This window comes from Procambarus clarkii, chromosome 14 (assembly GCF_040958095.1).
Source record: "Procambarus clarkii isolate CNS0578487 chromosome 14, FALCON_Pclarkii_2.0, whole genome shotgun sequence".
NCBI lineage: Eukaryota > Metazoa > Arthropoda > Malacostraca > Decapoda > Cambaridae > Procambarus > Procambarus clarkii.
In genome coordinates this window covers 3045973-3073528 of record NC_091163.1, presented here as the reverse complement: position 1 = coordinate 3073528, position 27556 = coordinate 3045973, and the positions used below count along the sequence as shown (strand labels likewise).

Genomic DNA, 27556 nt, shown 5'->3' with positions numbered 1-27556 from the left:
CTGGTGCCTGCAGCTGTATTACATCACTTAACTCCAGTATCTTTGATCTCACTCCATCTATGTTGGTGTATGCAATCTTCAGGAACTTGTTCCCCCTCTTCTTATTCTTCACTCCCCCTCTCTCTAATGATTTTGTTGGTTTGCCTTTATGTACCACTTTACTGGTCTGCCTGCCTCTATCACTTTGTAGAAAAAAGAATTGATTTCTTCTTCATTCCTGCTCTCATTTAAATTCCTGCTCGTGTGTGTGTGTGTATGTGTGTGTGTGTGTGTGTGTATGTATGTGTGTGTGTGTATGTGTGTGTGTGTGTGTGTGTGTGTATATGTGTGCGTGTGTATATGTGTGTGTGTGTGCGCGTGAGTACGTGCGTGCGTGCGTGCGAGCGTGTGTGCGTGCGTGTGTGTGTGTGTATTTACAATTATTACAACTCATACAAACCTGATAAAGCTTTCCATAATTATACTCCACGCATCCATCACCTCAACAAATAATCCCACAAAATACTCACAAATACAAAACATCTAATTCTCCTGTGTATGTATGTATACATATCGTAATACACACACAAATATACACATTCATATGTATATACAAAACCCAAACAATATAAACATAGTGCAACATGACTACTGACCATTACAGAACAACATAACGGATTAAATAATTAATTATAAACCATTATAAATCATGAGACTCTGCAGGGTGGCCGGTGAGAGGGGGGCGACCAACATAGGATCTGTAGCTTGTGTTCTTTTAAATCCTGACCGGTCGAAATGTTCGTACAAAATGCAACGGTTTGGCCTAACCAGGAAGGTGAGGAACCCGAGCAACCTACCTAACCCTATCGAGGTCGATGCAAAGAAAACGTCAATATTACGCTGTTTTAATTGTTACTAACACGACGTATTTTTAACGAATGGGTCATCTCGTAAAAACAAAAATGCCAGTCATTATGTGTGAGTCGGAGTTGCATCCCCCCCCCACTCATTGTAGGTGTTGCAACCCCCCACTCATTGTAGGTGTTGCAACCCCCCACTCATTGTAGGTGTTGCAACCCCCCACTCATTGTAGGTGTTGCAACCCCCCCACTCATTGTAGGTGTTGCAACCCCCTGATCATTGTAGGTGTTGCAACCCCCCACTCATTGTAGGTGTTGCAACCCCCTGATCATTGTAGGTGTCGCAACCCCCCACTCATTGTAGGTGTCGCAACCCCCTGATCATTGTAGGTGTTGCAACCCCCCACTCATTGTAGGTGTTGCAACCCCCTGATCATTGTAGGTGTCGCAACCCCCCACTCATTGTAGGTGTTGCAACCCCCTGATCATTGTAGGTGTCGCAACCCCCCACTCATTGTAGGTGTTGCAACCCCCCGCTCATTGTAGGTGTTGCAACCCCCACTCATTGTAGGCGTTGCAACCCCCACTCATTGTAGGTGTTGCAACCCCCACTCATTGTAGGTATAGCAATACCTACAATGAGTAGGCTACAACAATATTCCCCTCACAGACAATATATTCCCACACACGACGCAAATGTGTATAACACACGACGCAAATGGGTATAACACACGACGCAAATGGATATAACACACGACGCAAATGGGTATAACACACGACGCAAATGGATATAACACACGACGCAAAGGGATATAACACACGACGCAAATGAATATAACACACGACGCAAATGGGTATAACACACGACGCAAATGGGTATAACACACGACGCAAATGGATATAACACACGACGCAAATGGGTATAACACACGACGCAAATGGATATAACACACGACGCAAATGTGTATAACACACGACGCAAATGGGTATAACACACGACGCAAATGGGTATAACACACGACGCAAAGGGATATAACACACGACGCAAATGAATATAACACACGACGCAAAGGGATATAACACACGACGCAAATGAATATAACACACGACGCAAAGGGATATAACACACGACGCAAAGGGATATAACACACGACGCAAATGGGTATAACACACGACGCAAATGGATATAACACACGACGCAAATGGGTATAACACACGACGCAAATGGGTATAACACACGACGCAAATGGATATAACACACGACGCAAATGGGTATAACACACGACGCAAATGGATATAACACACGACGCAAATGGGTATAACACACGACGCAAATGGGTATAACACACGACGCAAATGGGTATAACACACGACGCAAATGGGTATAACACACGACGCAAATGGATATAACACACGACGCAAATGGGTATAACACACGACGCAAATGGGTATAACACACGACGCAAATGGGTATAACACACGACGCAAATGGGTATAACACACGACGCAAATGGGTATAACACACGACGCAAATGGGTATAACACACGACGCAAATGGGTATAACACACGACGCAAATGGGTATAACACACGACGCAAATGGGTATAACACACGACGCAAATGGATATAACACACGACGCAAATGGATATAACACACGACGCAAATGAATATAACACACGACGCAAAGGGATATAACACACGACGCAAATGGGTATAAACAACATGACGCAAATGGATATAACACACGACGCAAATGGATATAACACATGACGCAAATGGGTATAACACACGACGCAAATGAATATAACACATGACGCAAATGGGTATAACACACGACGCAAAGGGATATAACACACGACGCAAATGGATATAACACACGACGCAAATGGATATAACACGACGCAAATGGATATAACACGACGCAAATGGATAACACACGACGCAAATGGGTATAACACACGACGCAAATGGGTATAACACGACGCAAATGGATATAACACACGACGCAAATGGATATAACACACGACGCAAATGGATATAACACACGACGCAAATGGGTATAACACACGACGCAAATGGATATAACACACGACGCAAATGGATATAACACGACGCAAATGGATATAACACACGACGCAAAGGGATATAACACGACGCAAATGGATATAACACACGACGCAAATGGATATAACACGACGCAAATGGATATAACACACGACGCAAATGGATATAAGACACGACGCAAATGGGTATAAACAACATGACGCAAGACGGAATAATGGGGCCCATTAACCGACCTCCAGCCAGATGAAACTACTCACCTTCTCCCTATTTCCTCTTATTCTCCTGTCCTTATGCTCTTCCTACTCTTTCACTCTCTTCCTCATCCTCCTTATCCTCTTCCTTATCTCCCTTCTCCAGTCTCCTCCTCCTCCTTATCTCCCTTCTCCAGCCTCCTCCTCTTCCTTATCTCCCTTCTCCAGCCTCCTCCTCCTCCTTATCCTCTTCCTTATATCCCTTCTACAGGCTCCTCCTCCTCCTTATCCTCTTCCTTATCCCCTTTCTCCAGCCTTCTCCTCCTCCTTATCCTCTTCCTTATCTCCCTTCTACAGGCTCCTCCTCCTCCTTATCCTCTTCCTTATCCCCTTTCTCCAGCCTTCTCCTCCTCCTTATCCTCTTCCTTATCTCCCTTCTACAGGCTCCTCCTCCTCCTTATCCTCTTCCTTATCTCCCTTCTCCAGCCTCCTCCTGCTCTATCTCCTGATATATTGACTAATGGGTGAAAAGACCAGCATAACAATGGGAGATAAGCGAGTGATCAGACAAATTGTCAATCAACTCATTCAATCACTCCACTGTATCATTACCCATCAACTCACCCGTTACCCCCCCCCCCCCCCCCCTTTACGCACAATACCCGGATAATCACCATTCAGGAACCTGATTGGCTGGTTCGTCAACTGCCTGCTGTTACGTAAGGCAACAATGAAGCTCCAGGAATAACGTTACTAAGTAACAAAGGGGGTTCCAGATTGGTTACTAAGTAACAAAGGGGGTTCCAGATTGGTTACTAAGTAACAAAGGGGGTTCCAGATGAGTTACTAAGTAACAAAGGGGGTTCCAGATTGGTTACTAAGTAACAAAGGGGGTTCCAGATGAGTTACTAAGTAACAAAGGGGGTTCCAGATGGGTTACTAAGTAACAAAGAGGTTCCAGATGGGTTACTAAGTAACAAAGAGGTTCCAGATGGGTTACTAAGCAACAAAGGGGGTTCCAGATGAGTTACTAAGTAACAAAGGGGGTTCCAGATTGGTTACTAAGTAACAAAGGGGGTTCCAGATGAGTTACTAAGTAACAAAGAGGGTTCCAGATGGGTTACTAAGTAACAAAGAGGGTTCCAGATGAGTTACTAAGTAACAAAGGGGGTTTCAGATGGGTTACTTAGTAACAAAGGGGGTTCCAGATGAGTTACTAAGTAACAAAGAGGTTCCAGATGGGTTACTAAGTAACAAAGGGGGTTCCAGATGAGTTACTAAGTAACAAAGAGGTTCCAGATGGGTTACTAAGTAACAAAGGGGGTTCCAGATGAGTTACTAAGCAACAAAGGGGGTTCCAGATGAGTTACTAAGTAACAAAGGGGGTTCCAGATGGGTTACTTAGTAACAAAGGGGTTCCAGATGGGTTACTAAGTAACAAAGGGGGTTCCAGATGGGTTACTTAGTAACAAAGGGGGTTCCAGATGAGTTACTAAGCAACAAAGGGGGTTCCAGATGGGTTACTAAGTAACAAAGAGGTTCCAGATGGGTTACTAAGTAACAAAGGGGTTCCAGATGAGTTACTAAGTAACAAAGGGGTTCCAGATGGATTACTAAGTAACAAAGGGGGTTCCAGATGAGTTACTAAGTAACAAAGGGGTTCCAGATGGATTACTAAGTAACAAAGGGGGTTCCAGATGAGTTACTAAGTAACAAAGGGGTTCCAGATGGATTACTAAGTAACAAAGGGGGTTCCAGATGAGTTACTAAGTAACAAAGGGGTTCCAGATGGATTACTAAGTAACAAAGGGGTTCCAGATGGATTACTAAGTAACAAAGGGGGTTCCAGATGAGTTACTAAGTAACAAAGGGGTTTCAGATGGATTACTAAGTAACAAAGGGGGTTCCAGATGAGTTACTAAGTAACAAAGGGGTTCCAGATGGATTAGTAAGTAACAAAGGGGTTCCAGATGGATTACTAAGTAACAAAGGGGGTTCCAGATGAGTTACTAAGTAACAAAGGGGGTTCCAGATGGATTACTAAGTAACAAAGGGGTTCCAGATGGATTACTAAGTAACAAAGGGGTTCCAGATGGATTACTAAGTAACAAAGGGGGTTCCGGGCACATGTTAAGCCCCCTTTGTTGGTGAAAGGGATAGTTGTAGTTGTTGGTGTTCCTATTGTAGTTGTTACTGCATCATTGTATTAGTAAAATGCCTGATTTTTTTTAATTTTGGAGCGGGCCCAGGAGCTGGAGCTGATTATTTTCCGTTCCTTAACCCTACCGTAAACTGGCCAGCGAGGTAGGAACAAACACATATGTAGGAAGACTTCTCCTCTTCCCCCCTCCCCCCCTCTCACTCCTCCTGGGGTAACATAGGCCCATAGGCCTAGGTGAGGGCTCTCCAGGGGGCTGTGAGGCAGCTCCTCCCCGCCTGGAACGACGACACTACGACCCGGGGCGAGTCGTCTCTGTGTCCTGGTCTCCACTATACCACCTCTTGTGCTGCTATTACCACCACTACCACCACCACCACTACCAACACTGCCACCACCCTCAACACCAATGCCACCACCTCCACCACCACTACCAACACTGCCACCACCACCACTACCACCAACCAGTAAGAAGGATGAACTATGAGGATAGATTACGGGAACTAGACCCCACAACACGAGAGAGAGAGAGAGAGAGAGAGAGAGAGAGAGAGAGAGAGAGAGAGAGAGAGAGAGAGAGAGAGAGAGAGAGAGAGAGAGAGAGAGAGAGAGAGAGAGAGAGAGACAGACAGAGAGAGAGAGAGAGAGAGAGAGAGAGAGAGAGAGAGAGAGAGAGAGAGAGAGAGAGAGAGAGAGAGAGAGAGAGAGAGAGAGAGAGAGAGAGAGAGACAGAGAGACAGACAGACAGACAGACAGAGAGAGAGATGGGAATATATGTAACAGATATGATAGAGGAAAAACCACAGTTAGAAGAGCCAGGTCCATAAGCTCGACCCTGCAGGCACAAACAGGTGAATACAAACAGGTGACTACACACACACACACACTCTCTCACACACACACACTCTCTCTCTCTCACACTCGAGTGAAGGAGACGGAACGGCTAATCAACAGACACCAACAACTACAAAACAATAGCATTATCATTGTCATTGTTTTTCTTTGTCCAATCAGTGGGGAAACTGTTCACAGAACAGCACACAGTCGACTGATCAATTACACGAACAAAACAACGTGTCATTTCACTGCTCAGCGAGGTAATGGAGAAACTGGTGCCATGATCCCGAGTGCCACGATCCCGAGTGCCACGATCCCGGGCGCCGGCCAGAAACAATGGGCAGAGTTTCTGTCACCCTGATGCCCCCGTTACCTAGCAGTAAAATAGGTACCTGGGAGTTAGTCAGCTGTCACGGGCTGCTTCCTGCGGGTGGAGGCCTGGTCGAGGACCGGGCCGCGGGGACACTAAGGCCCGAAATCATATGAAGATAACTTGAAGATCTCAAGATGATCACAGGGAGCTGTGAAACACTGTTGTGGCTCCTGCTGTTGCTCCTGTTTCCCCTGTTGTGGCTCCTGTTGTTGCTTCTGTTTCCTTTGTTGTGGCTCCTGTTGTTGCTTCTGTTTTCCCTGTTGTGGCTCCTGCTGTTGCTCCTGTTTTCCCTGTTGTGGCTCCTGCTGTTGCTTCTATTTCCTTTGTTGTGGCTACTGTTGTTGCTTCTGTTTTCCCTGTTGTGGCTCCTGCTGTTGCTTCTGTTTCCCCTGTTGTGGCTCCTGCTGTTGCTCCTGTTTTCCCTGTTGTGGCTCCTACTGTTGCTCCTGTTTTCCCTGTTGTGGCTCCTGCTGTTGCTTCTGTTTCCCCTGTTGTGGCTCCTACTGTTGCTCCTGTTTTCCCTGTTGTGGCTCCTACTGTTGCTCCTGTTTTCCCTGTTGTGGCTCCTGCTGTTGCTTCTGTTTTCCCTGTTGTGGCTCCTACTGTTGCTTCTGTTTCCCCTGTTGTGGCTCCTGTTGTTGCTTCTGTTTTTCCCTGTTGTGGCTCCTGTTGTTGCTTCTGTTTCCCCTGTTGTGGCTCCTGTTGTTGCTTCTGTTTTCTCTGTTGTGGCTCCTGCTGTTGCTTCTGTTTCCCCTGTTGTGGCTCCTGTTGTTGCTTCTGTTTTCCCTGTTGTGGCTCCTACTGTTGCTTCTGTTTCCCCTGTTGTGGCTACTGTTGTTGCTTCTGTTTCCCCTGTTGTGGCTCCTGCTGTTGCTTCTGTTTCCCCTGTTGTGGCTCCTGCTGTTGCTTCTGTTTCCCTTGTTGTGGCTCCTACTGTTGCTTCTGTTTTCCCTGTTGTGGCTCCTGTTTTTCCTGTTGTGGCTCCTGTTATTACTTCTGTTTTCCCTGTTGTGGCTCCTACTGTTGCTTCTGTTTCCCCTGTTGTGGCTCCTGCTGTTGCTTCTGTTTCCCTTGTTGTGGCTCCTACTGTTGCTTCTGTTTTCCCTGTTGTGGCTCCTGTTTTTCCTGTTGTGGCTCCTGTTATTACTTCTGTTTCCCCTGTTGTGGCTCCTGCTGTTGCTTCTGTTTTCCCTGTTGTGGCTCCTGTTATTGCTTCTGTTTCCCCTGTTGTGGCTCCTGCTGTTGCTTCTGTTTTCACTGTTGTGGCTCCTGTTATTGCTTCTGTTTCCCCTATTGTGGCTCCTGTTGTTGCTTCTGTTTTCCCTGTTGTGGCTCCTGTTATTGCTTCTGTTTCCCCTGTTGTGGCTCCTGTTGTTGCTTCTGTTTTCACTGTTGTGGCTCCTGTTGTTGCTTCTGTTTTCCCTGTTGTGGCTCCTGTTGTTGCTTCTGTTTTCCCTGTTGTGGCTCCTGCTGTTGCTTCTGTTTTCACTGTTGTGGCTCCTGTTGTTGCTTCTGTTTTCCCTGTTGTGGCTCCTGTTATTGCTTCTGTTTCCCCTATTGTGGCTCCTGTTGTTGCTTCTGTTTTCCCTGTTGTGGCTCCTGTTGTTGCTTCTGTTTTCACTGTTGTGGCTCCTGTTGTTGCTTCTGTTTTCCCTATTGTGGCTCCTGTTGTTGCTTCTGTTTTCCCTGTTGTGGCTCCTGTTGTTGCTTCTGTTTTCCCTATTGTGGCTCCTGTTGTTGCTTCTGTTTTCCCTGTTGTGGCTCCTGTTGTTGCTTCTGTTTTCCCTGTTGTGGCTCCTGTTATTGCTTCTGTTTCCCCTATTGTGGCTCCTGTTGTTGCTTCTGTTTTCCCTGTTGTGGCTCCTGCTGTTGCTTCTGTTTTCACTGTTGTGGCTCCTGTTGTTGCTTCTGTTTTCCCTGTTGTGGCTCCTGTTATTGCTTCTGTTTCCCCTGTTGTGGCTCCTACTGTTGCTTCTGTTTTCCCTGTTGTGGCTCCTGCTGTTGCTTCTGTTTCCCCTGTTGTGGCTCCTGCTTTTTTTCCTGTTGTGGCTCCTGTTGTTGCTTCTGTTTTCCCTGTTGTGGCTCCTGTTATTGCTTCTGTTTCCCCTGTTGTGGCTCCTACTGTTGCTTCTGTTTTCCCTGTTGTGGCTCCTGCTGTTGCTTCTGTTTCCCCTGTTGTGGCTCCTACTGTTGCTTCTGTTTCCCCTGTTGTGGCTCCTACTGTTGCTTCTGTTTTCCCTGTTGTGGCTCCTACTATTGCTCCTGTTTTCCCTGTTGCGGCCCAACCACTTGGGCTGGACGGTAGAGCGACGGTCTCGCTTCATGCAGGTCGGCGTTCAATCCCCCGACCGTCCACAAGTGGTTGAGTCACCATTCCTTCCCCCCCCCCCCGTCCCATCCCAAATCCTTATATCCTGACCCCTTCCCAGTGCTTCTGGTGATGCATCGATCTGTTGTGGCTACCCTTTTGTATTGTTAACCCACAGATTACGAGCTTATCAAAACAATTATCATCAATTATTATTATCCAAACAAGTTTCATATTTGATTTATCTCTTTAGCTACAATGACATTATGGTGATTTTTCATGTGTGTATTTTTTTGGAGGTGTATTGTACACACCTGAGTGTATGCAGGTTAAAGCTGGTTGGTCACTCTGTGCCTCCAAAGTTCCTAGTGGGTTCAGTAGGGGTCCCTGGCTTAATAGCTTTGACCTTGGTGTCACCAAGGTCGCTGGGTCAATCCCTCCCTTGCATTGCCCCAATGATTTGTAATTAAATATTCCTGATATGATTGATCGACATTCGGTGATATGATATACAGATCCATATATAAGCACAGACGTCACACGTTAACATCACTGATCGACACTGGGACAGAAACGAGACAGGAACACCATTGATCGACACTCCCACGGTCCATCGACACTGGGACAGAAGCGAGACATGAACACAGATCGACACTGTCACAGTCCATCGACACTGGGACAGAAGCGAGACATGAACACAGATCGACACTGCCACAGTCCATCGACACTGGGACAGAAGCGAGACATGAACACAGATCGACACTGCCACAGTCCATCGACACTGGGACAGAAGCGAGACATGAACACAGATCGACACTGCCACAGTCCATCGACACTGGGACAGAAGCGAGACATGAACACAGATCGACACTGGGACAGAAGCGAGACATGAACACAGATCGACACTGCCACAGTCCATCGACACTGGGACAGAAACGAGACATGAACACCAATGATCGACACTGCCACAGTCCATCGACACTGGGACAGAAACGAGACATGAACACCAATGATCGACACTGCTACAGTCCATCGACACTAGGACAGACAACACAACAATGGACACCATCGCTCGACGCTGCATCTGGGGACCTTACCTCAAGCTGGACAACGAAAATGCCTCTGTGTCTGTGGGGGTCTCGCTGGCCTGAGGCGGGCGGGCTCTCATCCATGTTGTCCCATCTGCAAGAGACACAGAAACAACTTGAGTTAAAGTAAATTTAGTCTTGAATTTATTTTCATTTCTGAATTGCCTGTGTGTGTCTGGTTGTTTGAGTCTGTCTGCCTGTGTGTCTGTCTGTCTGCTTGTGGGTGTGTGTGTGGGGGGGGGGCTGTCTGCGGGTCAAGGCAGGTGTGTAGAGGGTGGGGGGGGGGGGTCATACTGCAAGTCGTCAAAGGTGAGGAGAAATTGTGTCATGTCCCTTATATAGTTCAGGGTTATGCTCTGGTCTGTAAGTGAAGATGTTGACATGACTCACATCTCTGACATGACTCATGACCAGTGAGTCACACACACACACACACACACACACACACACACACACACACACACACACACACACACACACACACACACACACACACACACACACACAAAGACATAAAGACAGGTTATTTAACACAAGGGGCACACGCACAAGGGGACACAGGTGGAAACTGAGTGCCCAAATGAGCCACAGAGATATTAGAAAGAACTTTTTTAGTGTCAGAGTGGTTGACAAATGGAATGCATTAGGGGGTGATGTGGTGGAGGCTGACTCCATACACAGTTTCAAGTGTAGATATGATAGAGCCCGATAGGCTCAGGAACCTGTACACCTGTTGATTGACGGTTGAGAGGCGGGACCAAAGAGCCAGAGCTCAACCCCCACAAACACAACTACGTGAGTACACATAAAGGGGCTGAGTGGCCGAGTTTTCATAACCCTGATACATCTGTTACCTAGCAGTAAATAGGTACTTGGGAGTTAGACAGCTCCTACGGGCTGCTTCCTGTGTGTGTGTGTGTGTGTGTGTGTGTGTGTGTGTGTGTGTGTGTGTGTGTGTGTGTGTGTGTGTGTGTGTGTGTGTGTGTGTGTGTGTGTGTGTGTGTGGAGGGGAAAAAATAGTAAGCAGTTAGTAACAGTTGATTGATTGACAGTTGAGAGGCGGGCCGAAAGATCAGAGCTCAACCCCCCGCAAGCACAAATAGGTGAATACACACACACACACACACAGGTGAAGCGAAAACACTCCCGGTATATGTCAATTTCTTTTTTTCAGAGGAAATAAAAATGGAGCACAATTTCCTGCTTGGTGAAAAGTAGCATAAATGAGAGGTGCTTTGGGAGGAGTGGTGGGGGGTCAAGGGTGGACTGGGAGAGGTCAAGGGTGCTCTGGGAGAGGTCAAGGGTGCTCTGGGAGAGGTCAAGGGTGCTCTGGGAGAGGTCAAGGGTGCTCTGGGAGAGGTCAAGGGTGCTCTGGGAGAGGTCAAGGGTGCTCTGGGAGAGGTCAAGGGTGCTCTGGGACGGGGTGATTGGAGTCAAAGGTAAACTGGGAAAGGTCCTGGTATGTGGACACAAGGTTCGGCTGAGTCAGATGAACGGCCGACACAGGACAAATAATTCCAGAGGTGCCACGTCTAAGCCCGGAACACAAACAAATATTACTCACGTTGCCACATCCGCAGAAGATATGTAAACAATCCCGACTGTGCCACATCTACCCGTGAAACATAAACAATCACAGCGGTGCCACATCTATCCATGAAACATCAACATTCACAGCAGTGCCACATCTACCCGTGAAACATAAACAATCTCGGCGGTGCCACATCTACCCGTGAAACATAAACAATCACAGCGGTGCCACATCTACCCGTGAAACATAAACAACCACAGCAGTGCCACATCTACCCGTGAAACATAAACAATCACATCGGTGCCACATCTACCCGTGAAACATAAACAGTCACAGCGGTGCCGCATCTACCCGTGAAACATAAACAATCCCGACTGTGCCACATCTACCCGTGAAACATAAACAATCACAGCGGTGCCACATCTACCCGTGAAACATCAACAATCCCAGCGGTGCCACATCTACCCGTGAAACATAAACAATCACAGCGGTGCCACATCTACCCGTGAAACATCAACAATCCCGACTGTGCCACATCTACCCGTGAAACATAAACAATCACAGCGGTGCCACATCTACCCGTGAAACATCAACAATCCCAGCGGTGCCACATCTACCCGTGAAACATAAACAATCAAAGCGGTGCCACATCTACCCGTGAAACATAAACAATCCCAGCGGTGCCACATCTACCCATGAAACATAAACAATCAAAGCGGTGCCACATCTACCCGTGAAACATAAACAATCAAAGCGGTGCCACATCTACCCGTGAAACATAAACAATCAAAGCGGTGCCACATCTACCCGTGAAACATAAACAATCACAGCGGTGCCGCATCTACCCGTGAAACATAAACAATCACAGCGGTGCCACATCTACCCGTGAAACATAAACAATCAAAGCGGTGCCACATCTACCCGTGAAACATAAACAGTCACAGCGGTGCCACATCTACCCGTGAAACATAAACAATCAAAGCGGTGCCACATCTACCCGTGAAACATAAACAATCACAGCGGTGCCACATCTACCCGTGAAACATAAACAATCACAGCGGTGCCACATCTACCCGTGAAACATAAACAATCACAGCGGTGCCGCATCTACCCGTGAAACATAAACAATCACAGCGGTGCCACATCTACCCGTGAAACATAAACAATCACAGCGGTGCCGCATCTAACCGTGAAACATAAACAATCACAGCGGTGCCACATCTACCCGTGAAACATAAACAATCACAGCGGTGCCACATCTACCCGTGAAACATCAACAATCACAGCGGTGCCACATCTACCCGTGAAACATAAACAATCCCGACTGTGCCACATCTACCCGTGAAACATAAACAATCACAGCGGTGCCACATCTACAATGTGCCAGACCTGCTGCCTTAAATACACTACAACAGACTTTCTCCCGGGAAAAATTTCTTGGTATAATCCCCCCGTGACTCAGTGGTTGATGCCCTCGGCTCACAACATAGGTTCCTGGGTTCGATCCCAGACGGAACAGATAAAAAAGTTGGAAACCTTTCCCTTTCTCCTGATGCCCCTGTTCATTCCAGCTCTTAATAGGTACCCGGGAGTCAGGCAACTGTAGTGGGCTGGGTTCTGTGGTTCAACAATAAGGTGAACCGTGATGTGAACCACAAGGTGAACCGTGATGTGAACCACAAGGTGAACCGTGATGTGAACCACATGGTGAACCGTGATGTGAACCACAAGGTGAACCGTGATGTGAACCACAAGGTGAACCGTGATGTGAACCACAAGGTGAACCGTGATGTGAACCACAAGGTGAACCGTGATGTGAACCACAAGGTGAACCATAATGTGAACCACAAGGTGAACCGTGATGTGAACCACAAGGTGAACCGTGATGTGAACCGTGATGTGAACCACAAGGTGAACCATAATGTGAACCACAAGGTGAACCATGATGTGAACCACAAGGTGAACCATGATGTGAACCACAAGGTGAACCATAATGTGAACCACAAGGTGAACCATGATGTGAACCACAAGGTGGACCATGATGTGAACCACAAGGTGAACCGCGATGTGAACCACAAGGTGAACCATAATGTGAACCACAAGGTGAACCATGATGTGAACCCCAAGGTGAACCATAATGTGAACCACAAGGTGAACCATGATGTGAACCACAAGGTGAACCACAAGGTGAACCGCGATGTGAACCACAAGATGAACCACAAGATGAACCACAAAGTGAACCACAAGGTGAACCACAAGATGAACCACAAGGTGAACCACAAGATGAACCACAAGATGAACCACAAGGTGAACCACAAGGTGAACCACAAGGTGAACCACAAGATGAACCACAAGGTGAACCACAAGATGAACCACAAGGTGAACCACAAGATGAACCACAAGGTGAACCACAAGGTGAACCACAAGATGGATCGTGATGTGAACCACAAGGTGAACCACAAGGTGAACCACAAGATGAACCACAAGGTGAACCACAAGATGAACCACAAGGTGAACCACAAGGTGAACCACAAGATGAACCACAAGGTGAACCACAAGATGAACCACAAGGTGAACCACAAGGTGAACCACAAGATGGATCGTGATGTGAACCACAAGGTGAACCACAAGATGAACCACAAGGTGAACCACAAGGTGAACCACAAGATGATCCACAAGGTGAACCACAAGATGAACCACAAGATGAACCACAAGGTGAACCACAAGGTGAACCACAAGATGGATCGTGATGTGAACCACAAGGTGAACCACAAGATGAACCACAAGGTGAACCACAAGGTGAACCACAAGATGGATCGTGATGTGAACCACAAGGTGAACCACAAGGTGAACCACAAGGTGAACCACAAGATGAACCACAAGGTGAACCACAAGATGAACCACAAGGTGAACCACAAGGTGAACCACAAGGTGAACCACAAGATGAACCACAAGATGAACCACAAGGTGAACCACAAGGTGAACCACAAGATGAACCACAAGGTGAACCACAAGGTGAACCACAAGGTGAACCACAAGATGAACCACAAGGTGAACCACAAGATGAACCACAAGGTGAACCACAAGGTGAACCACAAGGTGAACCACAAGATGAACCACAAGATGAACCACAAGGTGAACCACAAGGTGAACCACAAGATGAACCACAAGGTGAACCACAAGGTGAACCACAAGATGAACCACAAGGTGAACCACAAGGTGAACCACAAGGTGAACCACAAGATGAACCACAAGGTGAACCACAAGATGAACCACAAGGTGAACCACAAGATGAACCACAAAATGGATCGTGATGTGAACCACAAGGTGAACCACAAGATGAACCACAAGATGAACCACAAGATGAACCGCGATGTGAACCACAAGGTGAACCACAAGATGAACCACAAGATGAACCACAAGGTGAACCACAAGGTGAACCACAAGATGAACCACAAGATGAACCACAAGATGAACCACAACGTGAACCGTTATGTGAATCACAAGATGAACCACAAGATGAACCACAAGATGAACCACAAGGTGAACCACAAGATGAACCACAAGGTGAACCACAAGGTGAACCGTTATGTGAATCACAAGATGAACCACAAGATGAACCACAAGATGAACCACAAGATGAAACACAAGATGAACCACAAGATGAACCACAAGATGAACCACAAGATGAACCACAAGGTGAACCACAAGATGAACCACAAGATGAACCACAAGGTGAACCACAAGATGAACCACAAGATGAACCACAAGATGAACCACAAGGTGAACCACAAGATGAACCACAAGATGAACCACAAGGTGAACCACAAGATGAACCACAAGATGAACCACAAGGTGAACCACAAGGTGAACCACAAGGTGAACCACAAGATGAACCACAAGATGAACCACAAGGTGAACCACAAGATGAACCACAAGGTGAACCACAAGGTGAACCACAAGGTGAACCACAAGATGAACCACAAGGTGAACCACAAGATGAACCACTAGATGAACCACAAGGTGAACCACAAGGTGAACCACAAGATGAACCACAAGATGAACCACAAGGTGAACCACAAGATGAACTACAAGATGAACCACAAGATGAACCACAAGGTGAACCACAAGATGAACCACAAGATGAACCACAAGGTGAACCACAAGGTGAACCACAAGGTGAACCATGATGTGAACCACAAGATGAACCACAAGATGAACCACAAGATGAACCACAAGATGAACCACAAGGTGAACCACAAGGTGAACCATAATGTGAACCACAAGGTGAACCACAAGATGAACCACAAGATGAACCACAAGATGAACCACAATTTGAACCACAAGGTGAACCACAAGATGAACCACAAGATGAACAACAAGATGAACCACAAGGTGAACCACAAGATGAGCCACAAGATGAACCACAAGATGAACCACAAGATGAACCACAAGATGAACTACAAGGTGAACCACAAGGTGAACCACAAGGTGAACCACAAGGTGAACCATAATGTGAACCACAAGATGAACCATGATGTGAACCACAAGATGAACCACAAGGTGAACCACAAGATGAACCACAAGGTGAACCACAAGATGAACCACAAGATGAACCACAAGATGAACCACAAGGTGAACCACAAGATGAACCACAAGGTGAACCACAAGGTGAACCACAAGATGAACCACAAGATGAACCACAAGATGAACCATGATGTGAACCACAAGATGAACCACAAGATGAACCACAAGATGAACCACAAGGTGAACCACAATTTGAACCACAAGGTGAACCACAAGATGAACCACAAGACGAACCACAAGATGAACCACAAGGTGAACCACAAGATGAACCACAAGATGAACCATAAGGTGAACCACAAGGTGAACCACAAGGTGAACCACAAGATGAACCATGATGTGAACCACAAGATGAACCACAAGGTGAACCACAAGATGAACCACAAGGTGAACCACAAGATGAACCACAAGATGAACCACAAGATGAACCACAAGGTGAACCACAAGGTGAACCACAAGGTGAACCACAAGGTGAACCACAAGATGAACCATGATGTGAACCACAAGATGAACCACAAGATGAACCACAAGATGAACCACAAGGTGAACCACAAGATGAACTACAAGATGAACCACAAGGTGAACCACAAGATGAACCATGATGTGAACCACAAGATGAACCACAAGGTGAACCACAAGATGAACCACAAGGTGAACCACAAGATGAACCACAAGGTGAACCATGATGTGAACCACAAGATGAACCACAAGATGAACCACAAGATGAACCACAAGATGAACCATGATGTGAACCACAAGGTGAACCACAAGATGAACCACAAGATGAACCACAAGATGAACCACAAGGTGAACTACAAGATGAACCACAAGATGAACCACAAGGTGAACCACAAGATGAACCACAAGATGAACTACAAGATGAACCACAAGATGAACCACAAAATGAACCACAAAATGAACCACAAGGTGAACCACAAGATGAACCACAAGAAGAACTACAAGATGAACCACAAGATGAACCACAAGATGAACCACAAAATGAACCACAAGATGAACCACAAGGTGAACCACAAGATGAACCACAAGGTGAACCACAAGATGAACCACAAGATGAACCACAAGGTGAACCACAAGATGAACCACAAGGTGAACCACAAGATGATCCACAAGATGAACCACAAGATGAACCACAAGATGAACCACAAGATGAACCATGATGTGAACCACAAGGTGAACCACAAGGTGAACCACCAGGTGAACCACAAGATGAACCACAAGATGAACCACAAGATGATCCACAAGATGAACCACAAGATGAACCACAAGGTGAACCACAAGATGATCCACAAGATGAACCACAAGATGAACCACAAGATGAACCACAAGATGAACCACAAGGTGAACCACAAGGTGAACCACAAGATGATCCACAAGATGAACCACAAGATGAACCACAAGATGAACCACAAGATGAACCACAAGATGAACCACAAGGTGAACCACAAGATGATCCACAAGATGAACCACAAGATGAACCACAAGATGAACCACAAGATGAACCACAAGGTGAACCACAAGATGATCCACAAGATGAACCACAAGATGAACCACAAGATGAACCACAAGATGAACCACAAGATGAACCACAAGGTGAACCACAAGATGAACCACAAGGTGAACCACAAGATGAACCACAAGATGAACCAAATAGCCTCACTATAAGAGAGAAGACAACATACTGGCGCAACAATTCACAATACGACCAACGAGATCTGCACCTCTTAACTCCCCCACGACATCTTAAGAGCCTGTATTCACTAAACAGCCATTACGACCTCCGACGCGCGCTACGAGGTCGTCGACCTCAACCTAAAGACATGATCTTTGTGGAAGATCTGATTGACGTCGCGTTTCCGAGCTCTTAAACTGCTTCGTGAATACCCGAAGGCAAGATATGTACTTTCAGGATATGTACTTTCAAGATATGTATATTTCAGCCAGTAGACACCTGTCACTCACCTTCAGCGCCGATAATCCCGCACCTGTCACTGACACGGTACCTCACCTGTCTGACTAATTAAATGCCATCAACCAGCTCACCTGCACAGGTACAGCCCCGCTCCTGAGCCAAGTAAGTCCACTACGGGCTCGCCATAGCCCGTGCTACTTGGAACTTTTGGTTCCAAGTAGCTGAATCAACAACAACAATGCACACCTGTCAGGATCACCACCTGTCTGACAGGTGTTAGAAGGGCCTCCCTCTAGCCTGAATACATCACTCTGTTAGAAGGTCTCTCTACAGCCTGTATACATACCTCTGTATGTATACATGACTCGAGCAGTGATCACTGATCGTATATAAGAGATGATCTGACACAAAAATAGATGTTAGAGAAAGCTGTGACCCAGATGTCTCTCCAACTAGTGCGACGGTAGTTGAGCAGTTAGTATAGTGTGACGACTCGAAAATTATGTTTGAATATATTTCTTTAATTGGCCAGGGGTTTACCATGGAGAGAGAGAGAGAGAGAGAGAGAGAGAGAGAGAGAGAGAGAGAGAGAGAGAGAGAGAGAGAGAGAGAGAGAGAGAGAGAGAGAGAGAGAGAGAGAGAGAGAGAGAGAGATAGAGAGAGAGAAAGTACAGATGGAGAGAGGAGAGAGAGACAGAGTGAGAGAGTTGAGATACAGAGAGAGAAGGGAAAGAGGGAGGGAGAGGAGGGAGAGGAGAGAGAGGGAGAGAGGGAGGGAGAGGAGAGAGAGGGAGAGAGGAAGGGAGAGGAGAGAGAGGGAGAGAGGGAGGGAGAGGAGAGAGAGGGAGAGAAACATCTCTCTCAGTTGGGAACAGCTAAGCCCATGGTTCATCAGGAATGCCACTGCTATTCCTAGTGAAACCCCAGACAAGAGCTATTATCCTACATCAGCTTCTCTCAAGCTTGCATCTCATTTATTTTATGAGAATATTTATATCTATTAGAAATAAACTAACTTTAACGTTAAGCAGGTATCACACAGGAAACAGGAGAGGCCAGAAGCCAACAGTGGGCCAGAGCCTTCAGTTGGTCGCTTCGCCTCACCTCTCACATGAAAGAGTTGAGGAAGTTGCTGATACGAGTCAACCTGGGAATGGAAGATCACTGAAGAAGTGATGTTCTTGAGAAAGTCATGGCTGAGCGCCTTGTGTTAAGGTGCTGGCTTTAGGTTGTCCACGGTGTTGGACCAGGTCAGGAATTTTGAGAATATTGGCCTCATACGTAACAGTAAGTTCACAAGCACCTTGCCCGTGTTGAATGTTGTTAAAGATTCGCTACCTGGAACAAAAAGTTCCAAGTAGCACGGGCTATGGTGAGCCCGCAGTGCCTTCTGTGCCGTGTTGAAATCTGTGATGTGCTCAGCAGTCCGGCCAACCCGGGTAATGTGTAGACAGGAGCGCTCTTCAGATTATCTTGAGGTTATCTTGAGATGATTTCGGGGCTTTAGTGTCCCCGCGGCCCGGTCCTCGATTAGGCCTCCACCCCCAGGAAGCAGCCCGTGACAGCTGACTAACACCCAGGTACCTATTTTACTGCTAGGTAACAGGGGCATCAGGGTGAAAGAAACTCTGCCCATTGTTTCTCGCCGGCGCCCGGGATCGAACCCGGGACCGTTGTCCACCTTGTCGAGTAATTGAATGACGGAGGGAAGACAGTCCAGGAGAGTGCAGCATACTCAAGATAGGAGAAAACTTGTGCTTCATATTATAAGGTGTTAATTCTGCTGACAAGGAGAGGAATACGCCGCTGGGAAGTAAGTTTCCTGGCCGCCTTGCTTGCTTGGTTCAGCACCCAGCACGCCATCTTCATGGAAGGGTCAGACACCTGGTTGATACCTGCTTGATGGGCTTCTGGGAGTTCTTCTACTCCCCAAGCCCGGCCCGAGGCCAGGCTCGACTTGTGAGAGTTTGGTCCACCAGGCTGTTGCTTGGAGCGGCCCGCAGGCCCACATACCCACCACAGCCCGGACAACCACTGGGACATCATTCCCAGTATGTCGACGTCATCAATAAGCTCTAAGTTTTTGACACCAATATTCCTCTTCGATTTCCAATATCCTTTAGTCCCGTTATCATCGTCGCCTGTGCTTTATCAGTCGCAAATATGACCTCCAATCACCTTCATAGCAAGATATTGACGAAAGTTGGTGATTCATGACCGTTAACAGTTAGCAACAGTTTTAGTTGTAGCGTTTTGCAGTTTAGCAAACCTTTAATGTGTAGAGGTTTGAGTACAGTACTGGGCGATAGCCTGACCTTCAGGAATGTGGTTGTTTGTTAAAGATTCGCTACCTGGAACAAAGTTCCAAGTAGCACGGGCTATGGTGAGCCCGTAGGGAATGTGGTGCAACAGACCACTGAAGTAGACATTTCACAACAAAGTGCCAAGCACACCCTGGCACACCTTGGCACTCCTTGGCACTCTCCCTTACCACACTTCCCTGTGGTAATCTGGTACCAAATGAGTGCTTCTCAGATTCCACCACATGGAGGACTACTCTTAAGAGTACGTTCTTGAAGGCAGTTCTTTATTTGCTACAAACTGGTGCCCTAGACACCCAGTGCTTGAAGATATGCAGGTAATCATGAGTGCCATACCCGGTCAATGCCACTTGCAATGTTCAGTGCAATAACACAGGTGATCTTGCACTCATCATGTGACTAATGCCACTTACCTGGAGACATTTACAAGAGGACAGCAGCAGGACAACCTTTGCTAAAACTACATTGTTGTCCGCACAGTGCAATGATGCACCAACAATTATGTCACTCTTGATGTAATTAAGAGCAGAAATATTCTCTTTGTGTACTAGAGCTACACACACACATACACACACACACACACACACACACACACACACACACACACACACACACACACACACACACACACACACACACACACACACAGGGTGAGCAGACTGCATATTTTTGGATTGTCAGAAAGCCTTTGATACAGTGCCACACAAGAGGCTAGTGAAAAAACTGGAGATGCAGGCTGGAGTGAAAGGGAAGGTACTCCGTTGGATACAGGAGTACCTAAGTAACAGGAGACAACGAGTCAGTGTGAGGGGGGAGGTCTCAGATTGGCGAGACGTTACGAGTGAGTACCGCAGGGGTCAGTCCTTGGACCTATACTGTTTCTGATATATGTAAATGATCTTCCAGAGGGTATAGAATCGTTTCTCTCAATGTTTGCCGATGATGCAAAAATTATGAGGAGGATTGAAACAAAGGATGATAGTAGGAGGCTACAAGATGACCTAGACAGACTGAGTGAATGGTCCAACAAGTGGCTGCTGAAGTACACCCCGAGTAAATGCAAAGTAATGAAACTAGGTGGTGGAAATAGGAGGCCAAACACAGGATACAGAAAAGGGGATGAAGTACTTAATGAAACGAACAGAGAGAAAGATCTAGGAGTTGATATCACACCAAACCTGTCTCCTGAAGCCCACATAAAAAGAATAACGTCTGCGGCATATGCGAGGCTGGCTAACATCAGAACAGCGTTCAGGAACCTGTGTAAGGAATCATTCAGAATCTTGTACACCACATATGTAAGACCAATCCTGGAGTATGCGGCCCCAGCATGGAGTCCGTACCTTGTCAAGCACAAGACGAAGCTGGAAAAAGTCCAAAGGTATGCCACTAGACTAGTCCCAGAACTAAGAGGCATGAGTTACGAGGAAAGGCTGCGGGAAATGCACCTTACGACACTGGAAGACAGAAGAGTAAGGGGAGACATGATCACAACCTACAAAATCCTCAGAGGAATCGACCGGGTAAACAAGGATAAACTATTCAACACTGGTGGGACGCGAACAAGGGGACACAGGTGGAAACTGAGTACCCACATGAGCCACAGAGACGTTAGAAGGAACTTTTTCAGTGTCAGAGTAGTTAACGGATGGAGTGCACTAGGCAGTGATGTGGTGGAGGCTGACTCCATACACAGTTTTAAATGTAAATATGATAGAGCCCAGTAGGCTCAGGAATCTGTACACCAGTTGATTGACAGTTGAGAGGCGGAACCAAAGAGCCAAAGCTCAACCCCCGCAAGCACAACTAGGTGCGTACACTCTCTCTCTCTTTCTCTCTCTCTCTCTCTCTCTCTCTCTCTCTCTCTCTCTCTCTCTCTCTCTCTCTCTCTCTCTCTCTCTCCCACCCTCCCCCAACCAAGTCTTCATCTCTTCTCATCATAAGCTCACGAGCTCACGAGCTCATTCAAAACCTGCTTCCTAATTAGTGTGGTGGTGGTGATTGTGTGATGTGGGCGGGGGCGGGTATGGGCGTAGTGGGTGTGTGGGTGTGGTAGGGTGCACACTGCCAGGCAGATAAACAGACAGACAGATAGATAGACAAACGAGTAGACAGGAAGACAAGCAAATAAATGGAGACAAAATGACAGCAAATAGACAGGAGACTGACAGACAGAGGGGGACAGATGGATTGAAGGAGACATGCAGATGGAAACATATAGACAGACACAGGCAGGCAGGCAGGCAGGCAGGCAGACAGACAGACAGACAGACAGACAGACAGACAGACAGACAGACAGACAGACAGGGAGACAGACAGACAGACAGACAGACAGACAGACAGACAGACAGACAGACAGACAGACAGACAGACAGACAGACAGACAGACACAGACAGACAGACAGACAGGCAGGCAGACAGACAGACAGACAGACAGACAGACAGACAGACAGACAGACAGACAGACAGACAGACAGACAGGGAGACAGACAGACAGACAGGGAGACAGACAGACAGAGGGTACGTGCCACTCACCACTCTGCTTCAGGGGCATAAGAATTAATAAGAAGTTGATCACACAATAATAGATAACGAGATGGAGCTCCCACCTTGGAGTTTACACTGCATAGAGGAATACTACAGGCAGTTTACATTGTATATATGAAATACTACAGGCAGTTTACATTGTATATATGAAATACTACAAGCAGTTTACACTGTATAGAGGAATACGGCAAGCAGTTTACACTGTATAGAGGAAGAGGAAATACTGCAAGCAGTTTACACTGTATAGAGGAATATTACATGGTTTACACTGTATAGAGGAAATACTACAAGCAGTTTACACTGTATAGAGGAAATACTACAAGCAGTTTACACTGTATAGAGGAATACTGCAAGCAGTTTACACTGTATAGAGGAATACTGCAAGCAGTTTACACTGTATAGAGGAAATACTACAAGCGGTTTACACTGTATAGAGGAAATACTACAAGCAGTTTACACTGCATAGAGGAATACCACAAGCAGTTTACACTGCATAGAGGAATACCACAAGCAGTTTACCCAGAACAGAGGAATTCAAATTTTTATTCAGGAAAAGTACATACATAGGTAAAGAGTTACAAACATAATGTTGGATTTATAGATAGAGCTCTAGTACTTACAATTCCTAAAGCCACTAATACGCATAGCGTTTCAGGCATGGTGTGGGGGGGGGGGGGGAAGACACTGTGACTAAAACTTGATAGTAATTGGGATTAAAGTATAAATAGTGATGACAAAAAGGGGAGTTGGACACATGTCAGAAATCAGCAATTATACAAGTGCAGGCGATGAGTCACAATAACGTGGCTGAAGTATGATGACCAGACCACACACTAGAAATTGAAGAGACGACGACGTTTCGGTCCGTCCTGGACCATTCTCAAGTCGATTGTGACATTCTCAAGTCGACAATCGACTTGAGAATGGTCCAGGACGGACCGAAACGTCGTCGTCTCTTCAATTTCTAGTGTGTGGTCTGGTCATCAGCAATTATACAAGTTGGTCAACAAACAGCATTGTTTAGACTAGCAAGACATGGGTTGACATTTAGGGGGTAAGGTAGGTTACAGGGAGTTAATTAGGTAGCGCTTAGATTTTCTCTTAAAACTGGTTGAGAGAGGTACAGCCTTTGGCATGGTTATAATCTTGAGGTTATCTTGAGATGATTTCGGGGCTTAGTGTCCCCGCGGCCCGGTCTTCGACCAGGCCTCCATCTCCCAGGAAGCAGCCCGTAACAGCTGTCTAACTCCCAGGTACCTATTTACTGCTAGGTAACAGGAGCATCAGGATGAAAGAAACATTTTGCCTATTTGTCTCCTCCTAAACCGAGGATCGAACCCGGAACCTCAGGACTACGAATCCGAAGCGCTGTCCACCCAGCTGTCAGGCGCCCAGCTGTGATTGAGGTCATTCCACGTACCTTGATTTGTAGAGCATTTCTAGTTTGGTTAAGTCTCACTCTTGGAATACCAAATAGGTATTTGTTTCTGGTGTGGTGCTCATGGGTTCTGTTACAACCTTCCAGGAAACTTTTAAGGTCAGGATTGACGTTGCAGTTTAGAGTTTTAAATATATAGAGTAAACATGAGAGGATGTGCAGTGACTTAATATCTAACATATTCAGATATTTGAGTAAGGGTACCGAGTGCTGTCTGGGGCCAGAGTTAGATATTATTCTAATAGCAGCTTTGTGTTGAGTAATTAGAGGACGTAAATGATTTTGGGTAGTAGAACCCCAAGCACAATTACCATAATTGAGATAAGGATAGATGACGGAGTAATAGAGTGTCACCAGGGCAGGGCGAAGTACATAATATCTGATCTTGGAAAGAATACCAACAGTTTTAGAAACTTTTTTCCTATATTTAGAATGTGTCCCTGGAAATTCAGCTTGTTATCGATGAGAACACTATGGAATTTGCCATCTACTTTGTTACTGATCTGGATATTGTTTATTCTTAGATTAATTTAATTTGAAGATTTATTACCAAATAAAATATAGAAAGTTTTGTCAATGTTAAGCGTGAGTTTGTTGGCAGTTAGCCAAAGGTGGACTTTATGTAGTTCAGTATTCACTGTGACATTTAGAGCAAGAGGGGCAGGACTGGAGAAAATGAAGGTTGAGTCATCAGCAAATAAGATTGGTTTGAGCTGTTGGGAGGCTTGTGCAAGGTCATTAATGTAGATGAGAAAGAGGAGAGGGTCAAGTATGCTGTCCTGTGGAACACCAATGTTGATGGGTAGTGTAGGAAAAATTGAATTATTCACAGAAACATACTGGAGCCTGTCAGTTAGGTAAGACTGAAGATATTGGAGAGAGTGACCTCTGACTCCATAATGATGTAATTTAAGAAGAATGTTTTGGTGGTTGACAGTGTCAAAAGCCTTACGCAGGTCCACAAATAACCCAACAGGGAACTCATTTTTATCAAGAGCTGCATGTATCAAGTTAATCATACTAATAAGTGCATCGTTAGTGCTTTTTTGGGGTCTGAAGCCATATTGGCAAGAACTAAGTATATTGTGTTTGGCTAGATAGGAGTAAAGCTGCTAATAGATTAGTATTTAAATATTTTTGACAAGTTAGATAGAACTGATATAGGTCTGAAGTTGTTGACATCAGTGAGATCACCACATTTATGGACTGGGGTTACTCTCGCTTTTTTTTAGAATATCTTTAAAGGTTTGGAGTTCAAGTGACTTGTTGTAGAGCAATGCAATGGCAGGAGCAAAAGATCTGGAGGCTTTTGTGTAAGTTAGAGTTGGTATCTCAGCAAGGGCACTTGACTTTGTTTTAAGGGAAAGAATTATCTCATTAACGTCTTTTGTTAATTAACATCCTTTGTTAATGCTGCAAGCAGTTTACACTGTATAGAGGAATACTACAAGCAGTTTACACTGTATAGACGAAATACTACAAACAGTTTACATTGTATGGAGGAATACTACAAGCAGTTTACACTGTATAGAGAAAATACTACAAACAGTTTACATTGTATAGAGGAATACTACAAGCAGTTTACATTGTATAGAGTAATACTACAAGCAGTTTACATTGTATAGAGGAATACTACAAGCAGTTTACATTGTAGAGTAATACTACAAGCAGTTTACATTGTATAGAGGAATACTACAAGCAGTTTACATTGTATAGAGGAATACTACAAGCAGTTTACATTGTATAGAGTAATACTACAAGCAGTTTACATTGTATAGAGGAATACTACAAGCAGTTTACATTGTATAGAGGAATACTACAAGCAGTTTACATTGTATAGAGTAATACTACAAGCAGTTTACATTGTATAGAGGAATACTACAAGCAGTTTACATTGTATAGAGGAATACTACAAGCAGTTTACATTGTATAGAGTAATACTACAAGCAGTTTACATTGTATAGAGGAATACTACAAGCAGTTTACACTGTATAGAGGAAATACTACAAACAGTTTACATTGTATAGATGAATACTACAAGCAGTTTACATTGTATAGAGGAATACTACAAGCAGTTTACATTGTATAGAGGAATACTACAAGCAGTTTACATTGTATAGAGGAATACTACAAGCAGTTTACATTGTATAGAGTAATACTACAAGCAGTTTACATTGTATAGAGGAATACTACAAGCAGTTTACACTGTATAGAGGAAATACTACAAACAGTTTACATTGTATAGATGAATACTACAAGCAGTTTACATTGTATAGAGGAATACTACAAGCAGTTTACATTGTATAGAGGAATACTTCAAGCAGTTTACATTGTATAGAGGAATACTACAAGCAGTTTACATTGTATAGAGTAATACTACAAGCAGTTTACATTGTATAGAGGAATACTACAAGCAGTTTACACTGTATAGAGGAAATACTACAAACAGTTTACATTGTATAGAGGAAATACTACAAACAGTTTACACTGTATAGAGGAATACTGCAAGCAGTTTACACTGTATAGAGGAATACCACAAGCGGTTAACACTGTATAGAGGAATACAACAAGCAGTTTACACTGTATAGAGGATTACTACAAGCAGTTTACACTGTACAGAGGAATACTATAACAAGTTTACACTGTATAGAAGAATACCACAAGCAGTTTACACTGTAGAGGAATACTACAGCAGTTTACACTGTATAGAAGAATACCACAAGCAGTTTACACTGTAGAGGAATACTACAGCAGTTTACACTGTACACCAGGTCATACTCAGACACAATGAAAGATCTAGCCGTCGCATGGACCCTTTAGGAATACATTTTGTTTATACTGGTAAACTGTGTATGGATTCTTTAGAGGTCTTTATGTATTTGATTAACGCTTCAATACACGCGTAGTATACCTTGTATATATCTATATCGATATATATGTGACGCATTAGTAAGAACTCGATGGGTTAGGAGGGTTGCATGGGTTCGCTTGTTTCTGGTGAGGCAATATAGTTGCATTTTTTACGGAGTGGCGAATTCAGAGACGTGACGGCACGAAGAACGTTTTTGGATAGTTCACCCTTTAAACACATCCGTTTTCTGTTTTTCCCGCCTCTTATCATCCCCGCTAAGGCGCCTAAGCGCCCCACCTCACCAAACTTGTTCATATGTGGCAATAGCTCACTTTTCTTACACAAAACAAGGTACACACCCATCCCCCCCGTCTTCTGACGACCAGGGCGTCGTGAAGTTGCGAGCCTTGCTTATGTAAGCAAGCCACGAGACAACGACATCTGCCCGAAACGCTTTGCGTAATAGTGGCTTTAGGCATTGTATGTACTAGCTCT

The 27556-nt window shown here is 45.4% G+C and overlaps 2 protein-coding genes across 2 annotated transcripts; both read left to right on the top strand.

Annotated features, from left to right (window-relative positions):
• The first annotated feature begins 13094 nt into the window (after window positions 1–13094).
• Window positions 13095–15580, top strand: LOC138364656 (asparagine-rich protein-like). Its single transcript, XM_069324631.1, has 2 exons — window positions 13095–14700; window positions 14742–15580. The coding sequence occupies exons 1-2, from the start codon at window positions 13095–13097 to the stop codon at window positions 15578–15580; spliced, it is 2445 nt and encodes an 814-aa protein (XP_069180732.1).
• A 13-nt stretch (window positions 15581–15593) lies between these two features.
• LOC138364655 (asparagine-rich protein-like) lies at window positions 15594–17657 on the top strand. The gene has a single exon (XM_069324630.1). It carries the CDS (start codon window positions 15594–15596, stop codon window positions 17655–17657), a length of 2064 nt encoding a protein of 687 aa, XP_069180731.1.
• Window positions 17658–27556: the final 9899 nt, after the last annotated feature.